At 42.5% G+C, this 19,471-nt stretch overlaps 1 protein-coding gene across 1 annotated transcript in view; it reads left to right on the top strand.

Annotated features, from left to right (window-relative positions):
• SEMA5A (semaphorin 5A) overlaps positions 1-19,471 on the top strand; it is a 668,054-nt gene that overhangs the window by 624,513 nt on the left and 24,070 nt on the right. The window contains exons 17-18 of the mRNA XM_026659123.2: positions 4,798-4,968; positions 12,360-12,515. Coding sequence (XP_026514908.1) covers positions 4,798-4,968; positions 12,360-12,515 — 327 coding nt within the window. The remainder of the gene's footprint in view (positions 1-4,797; positions 4,969-12,359; positions 12,516-19,471) is intronic.

Genomic DNA, 19,471 nt, shown 5'->3' with positions numbered 1-19,471 from the left:
CATTCATATTTCTGTGAATCTCTATCAGTTCACTCTCTTTCATATGAACAGAGAAGACTCCAGTCTTGCTTGCTGTTATTCATTCTCTTTTGCTATGTTCTCAACAAGATAACCTTTAGATGAGTAACTTTTTATTTATCTTCATACCCAGAAGGGCTAGAAATAGCTTAAATGAAAGCTTCAGTTGTGAAGGATACCGCCCAATCTGTGCAAAACCCCTACTGTCACAATTCCGTCCAAATTTTTGTGAATGAAGAGGATCACCCTCTCTGCTCATCGTTCCTTCCTCTCTTCTGTAAAACTCAAAGTGCATGGAAGGATGGCCAATTTACTTAATAGTCTTTTGGAAATTGTCCAGTGGTGTGGCTGTTTTATTGGAGCCACAGGAGGTCCTGTTTCTATAGACTATTTTCCCCTGGAACATCCTTTTCCCCAGGATTTTTTTTTCTCGTCTTTGTGGAGCAATATTTATTAACCAGGACAACAGCTATTAGGCAGAGAGTTGCTTGATTGCTGAGGAAGACAAAAAACAACCCCTATAAAAGAAAGCATTGTTTTGAGAGCACCCTTGCTTGTTGAAAAGGCCTTGCTACACAACATACCAACCTGAATACTTGTGAAGTATTTTGAAGCAATTTTCCATTATTGGGTAATTAATTATTTTAACTACCCTTTTTATCCAATAGCTCTGCTATACTGTTATGTAAAGAAATTATGTAATGTCTGGAGCTTTCTTCATAATTCTTCATTTTTATCAATAAGGCTGAATCAGCATTAAGGACTCTACATCATGGACAACAAAGGAAGAGAAAACAGATGGTCCTGGGTTGCTAAGCAACATTATAAAAAGATGAAAGCAACCACAAAGTTCTATTTAGGTCCTGTGAAACCTCATGCAGTAAACACCCACTCCTTTGATCTTATTTAACCATGATGATGCCTTTATCATCCCCTATTGTTAAGAAGAAAAAGTTTAGCTGAACAGATAAAAGGGGGAGTAGTCAGCTTTTTTGAGAACTAGAGATTTATGATGGCAGCCTAAATAGGTAGAAAGGACAGCACATATTATAATGGTGCCCTTTGGCACAACTACAATTAAGCCTCTGTCACATATTCTATTATATTGTGTCCAATCTCCCCCCTCCTCCCCCTGCCTTATAACATAGCTATAATAACTGTAGTTACAAAACAGAAATCTGTATGCACTGTTGTTGTAGCCATGTTGGTCCCAGGATATTAGAGAGACGAGGTGGGTGAGGTAATGATGACTGATCGATCAGTCAAAATAGTCTCCTTTTTAGGAGCTATTGGAAAGCAGACAAGCTAGTAACACTTTGCAGAAATGGTTTATGTGGTACCATAAATATCTCATTTACTGTTTTTTTTATAGTGCTTTGTTGGCTGTATGGTTTGTTGCTTTTCAAGGTAACTCAGTACAATAAGTGCACATTGTAAAACATTATAGAAAGGAAATTTTACATATGCTAATGACGTCTATTAAAGGCCCATTTGACTAGTAGCTGCAGGTATAGACTACTAAACTGCCTGCTTGAACAGCATGAGATCCCGAATATTCATTATATGTAGGATTGTCTGCATAGCTGCACAGGCAGATATTGATACCCAAATAAAAAAGATCCTCTAAACTCATTTTCCTGCTATTACAATCTTTCCATATAAATGAGTTCTATTTGATTTGACAAATGTGTATGTGATGTAACTTGCTTTCTAAGCAAAATGACCTGTCTTCAATATATTTAAAGTATTCTTCAATGTCACTGCCTGGAAGATTTAAATATGAATATTTTTTGGATAAGTGCACTACAGTACATAGGTAATTTTTTTTTTAATGCGGAGCCATATCAATAAACTGAAGTAAAGGATTTTGCACCTTTAAATACTCTTTGACTTCTGAGAACAGAAAGGTTCAAAAGGACTCATTAAGGAGTATTGTTTGAGAGGTACATAGATTTTATATTCAGTCATGTCAATGAACCATAAATTAAGGTTTCCCAAAGAGTGCATTAAAACGAATGAACCATTAAAATAAATTGTGTAAGGCAATGGGAGTATTTAACTCTAATAAAGTGTGGTATTCCCTATGCTTAGAGTGGGAAATATTGCTAATGCTATGGTAAATTTAACTACTGTGGATGGTAAACATCCACTTTTTAAGGGTGCCTGTAAAAGGAATTCAGTTGGTGCCTGATTTTCAAATTTAGGTATGTGCAGTTGTACACTTAAAACCAACAAACCCCGGCAGGTGTAATCAAACCTGGGACCTCTGGAGCTACATGCATGAGCTAAAAGCCATGTGGCCCTTAGCTAAGGCTGTAGAGCAAACTCATTAATCTCTCTCTAAGTGGTCTCGGTGCCACTAGATGGGACAGAGCACCACACCCGGGAGATGTGTGGGTTATATACACATAGATTTGTATGTGCCTAGACATAAGTCATTTATTTACACAAAGTTATGTCAAGTTATGTGCAGGCATAAATACCTGATGTGCACATATACATTCAATATGTATTTACTAGGTGTGTATCATTACTGTATTTCGGTGTAGCAGTTCTTATGTTCTGAAAATGTATTTAAAGCCACAGCTATGTAACATTTATTTTTTAGAAAAATTGGGACATATTTCAAGAAGTATTTGTAAATCTCTTTTATGCATCTTTTGAACCATGCTCTTGTTATGCATGCACAATCTGTCATCCCAACAAGAATCCCTGCTGTAAAGCTGTCTGGGGACTACATGAGACTGGTAGACAGGGAAGACTAAAACTGTGTAAACAATTTTCGGAGTGGGAAAGGGAATATCCCAGTAAAATCGTTAACTGGCAACTCTGCTTTGTTTATTATAGGCTTCACTTATTAGTGGTGTGTATTTTATTATGCATTTTTATAAAGTTAAGCAGATGTGTTGACAACAAATTATTTTCCTACATAACTGTTAAAAAAGAGGGTGATATTTTAAACTTAAAACCAGAAACCTAAATGTATCTATATGCATATTTCTGCTTAAAACAGAGATGGTCTAAATATCCATGCCACCTCCAACTTCCATGGTTTGGATATAAAGGAATCCAGATCCAAACCAAACTTGCTTTGGTTTTGAAACCGAAAACCCATACTCTCAGCCCACCTCTGTGAAACATCAACTTCAGTCATTCTTTTGCAGTTGTGCTATAAAGAACATACTTGGGCAGACCAATGGTCCATCTAACCAAGTATCCTGTCTTCTGACAGTGGCTGCTTCATAGAATATCAGGGTTGGGAGGTCATCTAGTCTAATTCCTTGCTTGAAGCAGGACTAATCCCTAGACAGATTTTTGCCCCAGACCTCTAAATGGCCCCTTTAAGGATTGAACTCACAACCCTGTGTTTAGGGGGCCAATGCTCAAACCTCTGAGCTATCCCCCCCTTCAGAGGGAATGAACAGAACAGAGCAATTTATTGAGTGATCCATCCCTTGTCATCCAGTCCCAGCTTCTGGCAGTCAGACATTAAGGGACACACACAGCATGGGGTTGTACCCCTGACCATCTTGGCTAATAGCCATTGATGGACCTATCCCCCATGAACTTACCCAGTTCTTTTTTAAAACCCAAGTTCCACCGGTTGATTGTGCGTTGTGTGAAGAAGTACTTCCTTATATTTGTATTAAAGCTACTACCTATTAATTGCCTTGAGTGACCCCTGGTTCGTGTGTTATGTGAACAGGTAAATAACACTTCCTTGTTCATAGGCACTGACTGTGTGAGTGCTCCAAGGCTGGCGGACCCATGGGAAAAAGTTAGCAGGTGCTTAACCCACAGGCAGCCAAGCTGTGTCCTTATTCGCTTTCTCCACATCATTCATAATTTTATAGACCTCTATCATATCCCCCCTTAGTTATCTCTTTTCCAAACTGAACAGTCCCAGTCCTTTTAATCTCTCCTCCTAGGAAGCTGTTTCATAACCCCAATCATTTTTATTGCCATTCTCTATATTCTCCCCCTTCCCCCCCCCCATTTTAGTGTCTTTTTTGAGATGGTGCAACCTACCCTTTGTTTCCTATCTTTTAATTGGAGTGCCTGGCAATGCTTTCAGGATCATCTAATGATCCTTAATTTAATTTAATGACAAGCCTTTTATTATCGTAATCACCCTGCCTCTGTTTATAAACAAACTCCCTGCCCCAGCCCCGCGCACTGGGGTAGCATCAGGCTCACCAGCAGCTGTCCCTGGCCGCGCTAGTGTGTGCAAGCGGCTTGCATGCCCCAGGACAGGAGACGTAGACCGCTGTGTGGAAAGGACTCATGTCCCAGAGTGTGCTAACCGCTTGCACACACGAGCAGGACCAGGGATAGCTACCAGTGAGTCTGGTGCCCGCCCCAGTGGGCAGGGCTAGGGGTGGGGCTGTGAGTGGAACAGCCATGCCGGTGGAGCTACCAGTGCAGGGCACTGGCTCCTGGGACTGGAGGCCTGACATGCTGCTGCTTTTGCTGGTAGAGCCCTGCAGCTCCGCAGATACTTATTTATATCCGCGGATATCTGCATCTGCGGACGTAAATTTTGTATCCACACTGGGCTCTTACTCTTCTTACTCTTCCTTTCATTGGACAATACTTTTATAAATCTCAGAATGTAAAGTAAGCTTCATAGTCTGATCCCATTTGCCAGGTGGGGCCTAAAAATCTTCTATTGTCTGCAGTAGACTTTGACTCATGCCCATAGAACACAAACTGGATAGGTTGATTTAAATGGTTCATCCATGCAGAGACTTAGAACAATGAGTTGTTATTTCTTTCCAGTTGATGGAGGTTGGTCTTGTTGGTCATCATGGTCAAAGTGCTCAGCAACTTGTGGAGGTGGACATTACATGAGGACCCGCTCATGCACAAACCCAGCCCCAGCCTATGGAGGGGACATCTGCCTTGGACTTCACACTGAAGAAGCACTTTGCAACACACAACCCTGTCCAGGTACAACAAATTCATACAGTACTGCTTTGCTTTGAGTATACCATAGAATGGGGTGGCTATCATTCAACCTGTTCAGTAAAGTTCATTATGCCTTTATCAACCTATTAAACATGTAAGAACAAATTCTTTCTGTCCTCTGGTACATGCACATCAGCTTACAATGAATTTGCTGTGAATGTACATCTAAGGGCAGTATTTGGCCCACAGGAGATAGCCCTAGTGTCATGTTAAAATAATTTTTTAGAGGCTATCAGTTTAGTTACCAGGTTTCAGGTCAATGTAGTTTAAAATGGTGTAGTTCTGCACACAAAAGATTGATGCCTTAAGAGATTTGTAGCTATAATAGTGCAACAAACACTTGTAGTACTGGGTGTTGTAGGGCAAGCAAATGTTCGGAGGCTCTAGATCCTCAGCTGATGTAAATCAATGTAATACTGAAGACTTCAATGGAGTTGTATCATTTCACACCACCTGAGGACCTACCTAGCTCCTGATCTGAAAAAAGACATTTTGATTTAAAAATTATATCTGAGCTCTTCTAAAGTAAGAAATGGGAACAAAGTTTAGTGCAATCTATTTTCACATTTACCGAAATGTTAACCCTTTAAAATGCTTTCCTAGATTGTAAGACCTTTGGGGCAGGAACTGCATCTTTGTACATATTTATACAGCACTTTGGGGCCTCTGGTGTACTACTGTAATATCTATATGTAATCATAATGGAAGTGGACCATGATATTTTCTGTCATTTTGATTGTCTTTTTTGACCCTTGCCAAGTGGTCTTGTGAAATGTTAAATCTTTGCAAAACAAGGAAAATAAAAAGACTAATAAAAGAATCAGAAGTAGAAAGTAAAAAGTAACATAAAAAGATAAGTCAAGGTAGAGGAACCACTGTGAAAGTTTTTATGTCTTGCTGGTATATAGGTTACAGTTAACACCTTCTGTTCTTGATCATTGGAAAAAAGTAATGTCTGCTAGTAGCAATGATGTCCTGTTACATGACCTGCTTGATTGAGGGGTTTCTAAACTTTATGGCATAAACTTACTTCTCATGTGATGAGGTCATGTACATGAGCATACAAGACCCAAGAGTGTGAATTTATAGATGCTATTACCCAAACTATTGGGTAATTTCCCTTTCTAAGTACTTCATGACTTGCAATGGAATAAAATAGCACCTACTCTGTCAAAATTACAGCAAACTTAACTCTCCACCTTAGGTTTTAAAAAGTGAAAATAGAACTCTGTTGTTGATTTGATTCCTCAAGAGGGATGGAGTATATATGTACTTAAAAATTATCACAGCAGCCTCAGATCCTTAAGGCATTTTTAAAAGGTCAGAACTGTCATGTTTCTTGTGCTGTTTCCAGTATTATTATAGTGATTTCTCTTGTAGTGCTGCTATTGTTAATGGTCTGTTAGCATTTCCATTAGCAACCCCAGTTTTCATGCATTTATAACTTGTGCTCTTTAGCTTATTATGACTTGATTATTAATCTATTTTTTCCAACAAAAATCATTTATCATCTACATTAAAGCCTTTTTAATAATCGGAGTGACACAGATGTCTCACATACCTCTTTGCTTTGTTTAATATTCAAATCTAACTAAAAACCAAGCTTACTTTTTAGATGAAAATTTGCAGTTTGTTTTCTTCTATCTCCCCCTCAAAAACAAATACGTCTTCTAACTAGCTGTGATGTAGTTGAAAAGTAGCCATTGCCATATGCACTAGCTGCTTTTTTCACAGCTCTCTTTTACTGTTCTTATTACACATTATGGGCCAAAACTGTGACCCCCAGTGCTCCATGTGCACAGACCGCTGCGCCAGTGACTTTGATGGGAACACCCACAGGCACAGGGTGTGCCCATACCGATCAATTTGCAGGACAGAGAGCCTGTATTTTTAAAACAAGTGTACAAATCTAAGATTTAAGGAGGAAAAGGAATGTAGTCATTTCAAACAGATCTTTGGTTGAAACTTGGCATCTGGAAATTACAAACCCAGTTGGAATTTTTAATACAAGAAAATAATGATAATTGTTTAAGTGGTGAACAAGAAAAAAAGGGCTCTTGCAATTTCAAACAGTTTTATTTTGCCAAAATTTAACGGAAAATTAAATTTTACATGCTGCTGATCCTCAGTAGGTGTTAAGGGTTTGTTTTTTTTTAATGTCAGTTACAACTGGAAGTGACCAAGATATTTACACTTGAAAAACAACTACAGAATGGTTTATGCACAATAACTATTTCTCAAACTATCTTTTCAATTTTATATTCCTATTTTTTAATTTTAACTAAACAAAATCTTACTTAAATGAACGGAATGTCTATACCATTGATCAGTAATTCTTTATGTATAGCATATCACTGAATGTTATCTGTAGCAATGGTGTCTATAATATGTAGTATTGCATACAACAATATTGGGTACTTAGAATAATGTATTTGTGGCGGCACCAAGAGAGAAATAACATGCTGTCCTTGGACCAGTCACTCACACACACAAATAATGGATAAAAGAATTGAATTTTTAGAAAGAAGTGCACAGTTCTGTTGGAGAAGAACGTGGATAAACATTTATTCTTCTTCACTTAATGTACAGGTAGGTGCTCAACTTCAGGTGCGCTTACACTACATGTCTTTGATCACAGATTTTTGGTAGTAGTGCCTGTTGGACCCACTCATGTGCCCTATATATCCTCATGCCCTGCTCTGAGGCTGTATAGGGCTATGAGGTTGAACCGCCCTCAGTTCCTTCTCAATCACCTTGGCCTGAGACTGAGCATTAGTGTGCCTTTCTACTCAAAACCATGAACTACTCTAATTAGTCTGTCTTTCTTTCTTTCTTGTTTGTTTTAGAGGTGTCAGTCTAAATTCCTTCCCCCTTGGGGGTTGGGAACTTTCTCCTCAGATCACCATTGCGCTGGGGTATTCCGTGGCTCACTGGGCTTCAAACGGTGCCTCTCTTTCCAGGAAGCTATCCCGGTTACTGACAAGCACTCACCTTGCATCTGCTGCTTGGGGGAGTTTCATTGCTCCCCCAAAGTGCTCCATTTGCTCTGCTTTTAAAGGCAGGGCTAGGAAGAATTGAGAGATAAGACTCAGCCACTTGATGATGGAAGGCTCTCTCCGTCCAGCCTCAGGTCCAAGCCAGGATCCCCCCTGGACATTAGCATCGGAGTAAGCACAGGGCCTCTTCAACTTCAGCACATTCACCTGGATCTGCCCAAGGTAAATCTTTGGAGAAGTCCCATGAAAAGATAGCTCATTCTCCTCAGAAGGGGTCTACTTTAAAAAAGTCTCAGTGTCCTCCAAGTAAGTCCGTTTTGGAGACCCACTCTGGATACTACTGAGGCTCCAGGCACTGTCAGTACCCACCTCTTACCCAGGGCTCCAGGCTCTTCTAAGAATAGGGGCACCAAACATGCTTGACTACCGAGACCATCTGTGCTGCAGAAGCAGAACTCAGCAGCACAGGAATCTAAGCACTCCTCTTCTAAGAAGGCAGTACCTACAATGCCCTCAGTACTATCTGTACCTACCTTGACTTCCAAGACATCCTCAGTACCAGGTAAATGCCACGCCTCTCCTATGATCTCGACATTTCCTAAGACATCCTCATCGATACCAACTATATCTATTGTGACAAAGTTCCTCCTCTATCTTGGTGGGTCCTGCTCTTATTGGCGGATTTTCTTGCCTCAGAGATTCACCATGTGGGTTGGGGAACAGCCCAGAGATCTTCCCCTCTGGGAGAACCCACAGTCCAGGTCAATTGGGAGGTTTGGGGGGAACCCGGGCCCACCCTCTACTCCGGGTTCCAGCCCAGGGCCCTGTGGACTGCAGCTGTCTATAGTGCCTCCTGTAACAGCTGCATGACAGCTACAACTCCCTGGGCTACTTCCCCATGGCCTCCTCCAAACACCTTCCTTATTCTCACCACAGGACCTTCCTGCTGGTGTCTGATAACGCTTGTGCTCCTCAGTCCTCCAGCAGCAAACCCTCTCACTCTCAGCTCCTTGCGCCTCTTGCTCCCAGCTCCTCACACTCTCGCACTACAAACTGAAGTGAGCTCCTTTTTAAAACCCAGGTGCCCTGATTAGCCTGCCTTAATTGATTCTAGAAGCTTCTTCTTAATTGGCTCCAGGTGTCCTAATTAGCCTGCCTGCCTTAACTGGTTCTAGCAGGTTCCTGATTACTCTAGTGCAGCCCCTGCTCTGGTCACTCAGGGAACAGAAAACTACTCATCCAGTGATCAGTATATTTGCCCTCTACCAGACTCCAGTACCCCACTGGTCTGGGTCTGTCACACTACCAAAAGAGTGCAGATGGAGCAGTTTATGTCCTTGGTACTGACAGTGGAACATAGCCCCATACTTCAAACTTACCCGGTACTACAGGAATTCAGATATTCCAAAAATGTAATTTTTTTCAGATTAACCACAGTATCCCCTGCTAGTGGGTACTGAAAGATTATCTGTACTAACACAAGCACGCTCATCAAGACTGGACCTTTCCCCAATACCGTTTGACTCTCTCACATTTTTGGAGAGTGGTGGAGCTCCCCTGCTTGAGTTCCTTTCTCCTACCTTTGAGGAAAAGGAAGAGTTACATCAAAGACGAGCATATGCCCCCACAACCTGGTTCAAGCACAGTGATTCCACACCCCATGTCCTCTGGACTCCTTCAGTGGCCATATCGCCAACAGTTTTGGGGAGCACCTATAATGTCTTGTTTGGGGGGCTACAAAAGAAGAAATCCTTCTACCCTATCTATCTCTCCTCACCTTCCTCAGGTTCAAGAATCCTTTGAGGAGCAGGAGGCCAGAGCAGATAAGGAGGCTACCCCACAGACAAATATTTCTTTTTCTTCCCCAGATGAGATGGTTATGCCTCCCCCACCTTCTATAGCTGATGATTAATGAGATTTTCAGGGGTTAATTAAACATTTTGTAGACTCTTTACAGATCCCCTTGAAGAAAATCAAAGAATCACAGCATAAACTTCTGGATATCCTTCAATGGACTCCTTCTGCCCATGTTGCCCTGCCCATCAATGAGGCACTACTCGATCCTGACAAGACCCTGTGGCAGAGCCCATCAACATATAAAAGGACTAATAAAAATATGTCCCAGCTAAGGACTCTGACGTTTTTTCCCACCCATTCTGCATCCAACTCCCTGATTGTGGAGGCAGTGAATGAATGTGACAAGAAACACCATACTAAAGCCACTCCATACAATAAGGATCAAAAATATCTTGATTATTTGGCCATAAGACTTACTTCTTATCCTTTTCAATGGCCCAGATAGTCAGGTCTGGACTCAACCCCAGATGGCCAGGTTTTAAGTTTACTTGTGATGTACTGCAGTGAGGTAACTCTGTGTAGAGTGCCTACATACAAAACAGGAAGTAAAAGTCAAAGTTTGATGCTGTATGCTCAAAGTAATACACATGTATTTATTTGTTGAACAATATTGCAAATTATTTGCACTGGTGCTTCTTTCAAATGGATGTCCGACCATTCATGTCAAATAACTGTATGTGCCTGTAGCTGAAAGAGCTGTCATTCAGCACAGGTGAGAGTGTCCTCATCCATATACACATACCTGAATATATGTGAATAATTTCACATTCAGATAACCACAGGTGAATACATTTTGTTGATCATTAGCCTAGCCTCCAATATAGAGCTTTTAGGGCATTTGGAAGGTTTTATTTCTAGAGGGTGTAATCAAAGATAGTATTGCTTCCACCAGATTGACCCATATTTTTTGATATAACATAGCCAGCTCAGGACTGGGGAAGTGCATAGGCTTCTCAGCTAGGGTCACGGACCTGGGCTAAAAATTTTAACCTGACAGAATCACTTTAAACTTACAGCAGTGTGAGCACAGCCTTACAGTTCTTTTGAATTTTATTTAATACCCTAAAATTATTTCAATCTCCCCCACCCCATTTATTTATAACATAATTTTTAGTTAGGGAGCAGATATTCAACAATGTTATGTTATACATAGCACCCTGAACTAAACTTTACAAAAATGCAGTCTGAAAACATTCACTATTAGATATTATAGCATACTTTTAAAAAATGATTTAGGCCTTTATTTTATTGTTTGAGATAGTAGAATGGTAATTTGTAAATATGAGTACTATATGCTAGAGTTATGCAGAGTATTCACAGTAAAAGCTGAAGCCACGTCAGACTCTTCTGATTTCAGGTTTTTCATTTAAAAATCAGACTGTTTACTCCAAAAGATTCAAAACCCTTTCAAATTACACTAAATTTATTTTGAATGAACTTGGGTCCACTTTCAGGTAGAATTAGGCTGCTTTATAGTTTTGCATTTGAAATCATGTGACATTTTTGAATTTGCCTGGTTTTGACACAAAAATAGGTGAAATTTCATAGTGAGATCTAAGTTTTGCTTTGGGCTATTGGGTTCATTTAACTCAAACCAGAAACTCAAAGCTAACTTAGTTGTTGAATAAGATTATCTCTGTTTCCACTAACTCCTGGAAAGTGAAACAAATGATTTTTACAGCCCTCTATCTGCTACTATACACCAACACTAAAAAAATGCAGTGAAGACAGGACTTACTCATGTACTATAAAAAAGATGTTAGATGAGTAAATGCACAGTATCTAATATGGTTCAGATAAATTCACTTCATTTAAGAGCAATATCCTGAGATCACACAGAGGTAGCATGGTATGAAAATAAAAATCCATTAAATAAAATTAGATAGGCAGAGGAACAAAGCTAAAGAAGAACCAGAGACTGATAATGAACCAAACCTGATAAAGAGAAGCAATCTGGAGATCTGATCTGAGATATAAGAGAGTGCCTTATGATTTCAGAAGTGAAGAACAAGGCCAGAGTAACAAGAAGGTGCCTGCTGTTTTTTATTTAAACCAACATCCTGCATCAAACCTGGAACACGTATTTCTATAGGTCTACGTTGCTACTGGTCAGTTACGTAAATTAACAAACTGGAATCGTCTGCCTTGAAGGCCTTGGTAAACTTATGGTAACATAGTTACTCTTTTTATTGCACACTCATGCACACAAGTACAGTGGGGGGAAAATGTATTATTGCTGTGATAAATGTAACATCCCGTAGAACATTTACAATGCTGAACTTTCAATTTCAGAGGGAAGGTTGCATTTTTTGTGGTCTTTGCCATATATGGGACAGATGCTCAGCTGATTTGAATTGACATAGCTTCATTGAAGTTAATGGAACTATGCCAGTTTACACCAGATGAAGATCTGGCATGTATCCTGTCGTTATTTATAGCAAGACATTTAATTTTTCACTCTAATGTGGTTAATTTGTAAGACTTATTTCCATTATTTCCCTCTCTTTATAACTAATACAGACAACTGGTCTGACTGGTCTGAGTGGTCTGATTGTGATTCATCTGGAGTCCAGTTCCGCGTTCGTCAGTGTATCATTCTATTTCCTGTGGGCAACCAGTGTTCTGGGAACAGCACTGAGAGTCGAGCTTGTATTTTTGATTCTAACTTCATACCAGGTAAGATCATTTACTTTTAAAGTATAAGTGAAATCATTCACAACAACTCTGCTGCACAGTGCAGAAGGGAGCCAAATCACAGAAGCTATGGAAACTGCCTTGGAGGAGGTATCCCGATGCAAAAGACAGCTTTGTAGTATGCTTCTCATTCCACCACTTCTTCACTATATTTGAGAGTAATGTAGCCGTCCCAAAGTCATTTCAGGGTACATCTACACTTACCGGAGGGTCCGGCGGCAGGCAATCGATGTTCTGGGATCGACTTATCGCGTCTAGTGAAGACGCGATAAAATCGATCCCTGATCGCTCTGCCGTCGACTCCGGAAATCCACCGCGGCAAGAGGCGGCAGCGGAGTCGATGGCAGCGCGGCAGCAGTCGACTTTCCCCCGTCCTCACAGCCAGGTAAGTCGACCTAAAATACGCAACTTCAGCTACGGTATTCACGTAGCTGAAGTTGCGTATCTTAGGTCGACCCCCCGCTGTAGTGTAGACCTAGCCTCAGTAAACTTCACTACACTTTGTCCCCATTCATGCGTTACTGACCTGATCAAGTCCCTTTCAAAGTGGTTTCAGATTTACAAGAATATTGCAGTTCTTGGAGCACAATAGGCATGGCCAGCCCCAGGCATATGCAGAGTGTCCCACCAGACAAAGCCTCTTGCTTTTATACTGCCCACTTTTTTGGCAATTGTTTCCCAGAATGCACACCTGGCACCTTCTAACTTGAAAGATGGATTGTGATGGACCAAATTATAGGGCTATCAGCCTTACATCAATCCCAGGCAAGATGATGGACCAACTGATACAGAACTTAAAGGAGGGTAATATGCCAAACAGCACGGGTTTATAGATCCTGTCAAACTAAATTGATATTTTAATGAAATTACAAATTTAGTTAATAAAGGTAATAGTGTTGATGTAATATACTTAGACTTCTGTATATTTCACTTAGTACTGCACAACATTTTGATTAAAAAACTAGAACGATCGAAAATTAATATTGCATACATTAAATTTATCAGTGATCTGGAAGAAAACCTAAAATCATCACTATGACAAAATGATTAAGGGAGTGGTAAATAATGAAGAGGACAGGTCACTGATACAAAGTGATCTGGATTGCTTGGTAAGCTGGGCAAAAACAAACGTTATACATTTTAGTATGGCCACATGTAAAGTTATACATGTAGGAACAAAGAACATAGATCATACTGATAAGATTGGGGATAGTATCCTGGGAAGCAGTGACTCTGAAAAAGATTTGGGGGTTGTGGTGAATAATCAGCTGAACATGAGCTCCTAGTGTGACGTTGTGGCCATAAAATGCCTAAACAGGGGAAACTCAGGTAGGAGTAGGAAGGTTATATTACCTCTGTATTTGGCATGGGTGCAAACCATGGCTGGAATACAGTGTCCAGTTCTGGTGTCCACAATTCAAGAGGGTTGTTGATGAACTGGAGAGGGTTCAGAGAAGAACCACAAGAATGATTAAAGATAGGAAAATATGCCTCAAGGAGCTCAGTGTGTATAGCTTAACTTGGAGAAGGATAAAGATAACTTGATCCAATCTATATGTACCTACAAGTGGAACAAAAAAATTATAATAAAGAGCTTTTCAGTCTAGCAGAAAAAGGTATAACAAGATCCAACGGCTGGAAATTAAAACCAAATAAATTCAGACAGGGAATAAATTTTTAACAGGGAAGGTAATTAGCCATTGGAACAATTTACTGTGGGCTGTGGTGGATTCTCCATTTGATGGGAATTTTAAAATCAAGATTGGATGTTTTTCTAAAATTGCTGCTCTAGTTCAAACAGGAATTAATTCAGGGAATTTCTATCTTATGCAGGAGGTCAGATTAGACGATCACAGTGATCCCTTCTGGCCTTAAAATCTATGAATCTATGAAACCCTCCAAATAGCAGAAATGTACCATGTCCCCACGCGTGCCTAACATTGTAAGTAACAACAATGTCACAAACTGAAGAAAACCTTTTGAACCATCCTGGGCAACAACCCTGACAACCTTCACCAGATGATAAAGCTTTCCTGTATACTCAATGAACAATGACACCAAATTTTACACAGATTTTGTTCACCATATGTTCACACCTCCCTGGTATTGCTACTACCAGACTAATATGAAAAAGGAGCATATTCGAGGAGAGTGGATGTTGCCTTAATGGACATCCTGGCCTTCATAAACTCTTATGTAAAATTCCTATGGTATTTAATAAGGGTGAAACCAATGGGGTTCTGTAGAAATTAAATAAAATTCTATCCATATTATTCTGCAAACCCGAGAGAATTTAATAGGAAGCTACATCCTAAAATTCTTAAAGTAAGCTTTAGGGTGAGATTCACTAGAGACCTGCTCCTGCTCCCATTTAAGTTAATGAGAAAACTCCAGTTGACTATAATGGAGCAGGATCAGGCCTCAGGTGCAGGAAAGAATGGATGAAAGAGTTGTTTTTAAGCCATCTTTACCCCTTCCAAATTCTGAGCCCTAGGACTGCTTTAAGTTTCAGAATTTTATTGTTCTCTGGTAAATTCTATGAGCCCTATGGCTTGGTCTACATTACCAACTTATGTCTGTATAACTGCGTCGCTCAGGGGCGTGGCTTTTCCACACCCCTGATTGACATAGTTATACCAACATAACCCCCAGTGTAGACAGTGCTGTGTCGACAGGAGAGCTTCTCCCGTTGACATAGCTACCACCCCTCGGGGAGGTGGAATACCTATGCTGACAGGATAATCTCTCCCATCGGTGTAGGTAGCGTCTTCACTAAGCACTACAGTGGCGCACTAAGGGCTTGTCTACACTGGCAAGTTTTGTCAATGAAACTAATGTCAACAAGGAAAAATCGACAAAAGCAAAGTCGCCAAAGCGTGTCTACATTTGCTCCCTCTGTCGACAGATTGTGTCCACATTCGGGGCACCATTGTTGACAGCGAGAGCAATGGACTGTAGGTATGAATCCCACAGTGCCTAGCGACACCATCCATTTTTAGGTGTTGTGGGAATGTAGAAATGGAGCACGGCGCATCCTGGGACATGCAAAATGTACCATCATGCACCGCTTTGTGTCCCAGCCTCCAATGGTTTCTGGCTTCCTTTTGCGCCGTTTTTCCAACTGTCAGTCTTTTGTAGTGCACACCAGCATCTGCAGTGAGAGAGGATGGATCCCCCACTTCTCTTTTATGTGCTGTTAACTGTCGTGAGGACATCGCGCATGGCAGCACAGTTACTCGCAGAGTTACTAGCAAAGTTACTGACAGAGGATGAATCACAGGCACCCAAATGTGATATGGACAGCAGCTACTTATCAGTACTTTGTGCACTCGCAGAGCAGCTGCATATGGTAGACCATCACTTTTGGGCTAGGGAAACAAGCACTGATTGGTGGGATCGCATTGTCATGCAGGTGTGGGATGACGACTGGTGAGTACAGAACTTTAAGATGCGTAAAGCAACCTTCATGGAGCTATGTGCTGAGCTGGCCCCTGACCTGCGGCGCAAGGACACCAGATTGAGAGCTGCCCTTTCGGTAGAGAAGTGCGTTGCAATCGCTGTGTGGAAGCTGGCGAATCCAGACTGCTACCAGTCAGCTGCAAATCAATTTGAAGTCCCCTGTTGGGGCTGTATTACTCCAAGTGTGCAGGGCAATAAATCACATCCTGCTGCGGAGGACCGTGACTCTGGGAAATGTGCATGAAATAGTGGATGGCTTTGCAGAGATGGGTTTCTCTAACTGCAGCGGGGTGATTGATGGCACACACATTCCAATTTTAGCGCCAGACCACCTTGCCTCTGAATACATCAGTAGGAAGGATGCTTCTCCATGGTGTTGCAGGCGCTTGTGGATCACCAGGGGCGTTTCATGGACATCAATGCAGGCTGGTCTTGAAAGGTGCATGACGCACGCATCTTCAGGAACAGTGGCCTATACAGAAAGGTGCAGGCGGGGACTTTCTTTCCAGATCACAAGATCACAGTGGGGGATGTGGAAATGCCCAGAGTAATCCTGGGAGACCCGGCTTATCTCCTACAGCCCTGGCTCATGAAACCTTACACAGGGCACCTGGACTGCAGCAAGGAGTGTTTTAACAACAGGCTGAGAGGTGCTGTATGGTAGTCGAATGTGCCTTTGGCCGTTTGAAAGGTCGCTGGAGGTGTCTCAGTGGCAGGCTAGACCTTACCGAAGATAATATTCCCGTGGTCATAGGCGTGTGCTGCACTTTGCATAATCTGTGTGAATCTGAGGTGAAATGTTTGCTTAGTGTGGAGCACTGAGGCAGAGCGCTTGGCTGCACAGTTTGAACAGCCAGATGCTAGGGCTGTCAGAGGAGCCCAGGGGGCTGCTATTAACATCAGAGAGGCTTTGAGGAACCACTTTGACAATGAGGGGCAGTAACACATGTCTGCTTTGGAATTGCTTCCCTGGTGCATCCATGTACAATTTTCGGGCCCAAGCTCCATGTAACAAAATGCTTTAGAAGCCTGTTCCCAAGAGTGAACTGATTGCTATACGCTTTTGTAGAACACAGAATAAAAATCCTGTACCATTAAATACCTTAGCCTTTATTTATTGGTAAAAAGGGTAAAACCTCACAACTGTGTGTAGCTCCAGCTATCATTGTGCAAGCTGTGAGGGGGGTGGAGTGATGGGAAAACTCAGGAGTGCTGTGAAGTGAAAAGGAATGTCTGGGCATGAGGGGGGAGGTGGGGGTTAGCAAAGAATTGTACATGTGCATGTGCTGCAGTGGAGGTCGACCACGGATCTGCTCAGTCTGCAGCTGTATCAAAGACTTGAGCATCTCTGTCTGATCCTCCATAACTTTTATCATCCGCTCTGTCGCTTGCCTAGCAAATGCAGCATTCTCTTTTCTGTCCTGCCTTTCAGCTTCCCAGCACTCTTTCCATTCCCTGGTCTGTCTCTCATCACGCTGCAGCACCTCCCGGAACATGTCTTCTTTGCTGCGCCTAGGGCAGGGGTTCTCAAACTGGGGGTCGGGACCCCTCAGGGGGTCGCGAGGTTATTATATGGGGGGGGGTCGCGAGCTGTCAGCCTCCACCCCAAACCCTGCTTTGCATCCAGCATTTATAATGGTGTTAAATATATAAAAAAGTGTTTTTAATTTATAAGAGGGATCGCACTCAGAGGCTTTCTATTTGAAAGGGGTCACCAATACAAAAGTTTGAGAATCACTGGCCTAGGGTTCTTCCTTATCTGCCGAAGCCAGTCGGCAGGGTTGCGTGGTGTTTTCCTCAAGGTCTCTGCTGAACAGAAGAGGGATTGTTACATTCCAGCAAACGATTGAAACATTTTAGGAACAAGGGCCTTTTGCTAGTAGAAATCACTTTCTGTCTGAGACTCTAGGCAGGTACACAGTTCCGCGAGCACCCCAATCATGGTGAGTGTCGGGAGTGGGGGGAAGGCGGTTGTGCATATGGACAAAACAGTCACGGCTTGCAGGGCAGCTTTGCAGGGAACTCATTCTAAAATTATCACACACTTTTTCACAGGCGGCCGACCTGCTGGCTGACATCTCGCTGCTGCAGGTAACCGGGAAAACCAGGGCACAACTACTGCATGCTTGCGGCTTTCACCCTGGTCTATATGCAGCTCAGCTGTGTGCCGCTTTGGTCCCAGCTCCATTGATTGCTAAATGGTATGGTACCGTTTCCTACAATGGGGGAACTAACAAGGCTGCAATCCCTTGGAATCTGCGGCAGAGGATTAACAAGTATCTCTTGGAAACTTTCCAGAGCCTCTCTCTGGAGGTCTCAATGTCCATCGATACCCTGCTTGGCCATGCAGATTAGTTACACCGGGCAATGTCCGGATCACAGGAAAGAGTACCTGCCTCCCACTTTTTGATTCCTTACACAAGCCACGGCAACTTACCCGGCGTCTCATCTGCTTCCTGCTCCCCATTGAGCACTTCTAGAGTGGAGAAAAGTTCCTGGCTGCCTGCCCCACCGGGCGACCCCGGTGGGAGCTCCACATCCTCTTCTAGCTCGACTTCTTCATCCAGAATTTCAGCCTCCGGGTTACCCCCTCTTTCTGCTGCCTCCAAAGTATCCACAGGCTATCGGCAATGGAGGTGGGGTCACCACCAAGGATAGCATTCAGCTCTTATAGAAGCGGCAGGTCTTAGGTGCAGCACCAGAGCGATGGTTCTCCTCATGTGCCTTATGGTACACCTGTCTCAGCTCCTTTATCTTCGCTCTGTACTGCTGCGTGTCCTGATCATAGCCCTTTTTGCACAAGCCTCGAGAAATTTGCCCATATGTGTCCCGATTCCTACGGATCACTCACAGCTGCGACTGAGCAGACTCGTTTCCCCGTATACTGATCATATCCAACAACTCAGGGGTGGTCCAAGCGGGAGCATGTTTGTTGCGATAGCCAGCTATGCTCACCTGGGAAGCTTATCTGGGAAGCCAGCAAGCAGGAAATGAGATATAAAATTTTGCAGGGAAGCGGGGCGGGTTGGCTGCAGGGCAGCGGAGTTCAAACCGCTGACCAGAGCAGCAGCATGGAAATTGTGGGACACTTTCTGGAGGCCAATAAAATTGAAAAAAAACTGTGGTGTCTACACTGGCTGTTTGTCGACAATAAAGGGAGGGGAAAAGACAAAAGTCTCTCGCAGGGGTGGAAGTTTTCTGTTGCCAAAACTGGGCATTTTTTTTTCTAAAAAAGTCACATTTCAGTGTGTACGTTATCGCTGTTTTGTCGCCAAAAGGCAGTTTTTGGCAACAAAACTTGCCAGTGTAGACAAGCCCGAAGTATAGACAAGTCCTATGCTCAGGGACAGCTCTGGCTTTTTTGCCGCCCCAGGCAAAAAAGCCTCCGACCGCCCCCCACCGGGGGGAGGGCGCCGGGGGGGAGGGCGGCCGGAGCCCCGGGGCGAGGGCGGCGAGCCCAGGTGGGGGCTCCGCTCTCC

The sequence above is a fragment of the Terrapene carolina genome, unplaced genomic scaffold, assembly GCF_002925995.2.
Source record: "Terrapene carolina triunguis isolate 2854851 unplaced genomic scaffold, T_m_triunguis-2.0 Scaffold580, whole genome shotgun sequence".
In the NCBI taxonomy this organism is placed as follows: Eukaryota; Metazoa; Chordata; order Testudines; family Emydidae; genus Terrapene; species Terrapene triunguis.
Note: the sequence above shows the minus strand (reverse complement) of the source record. Positions and strands in the feature narration are given on the sequence as shown.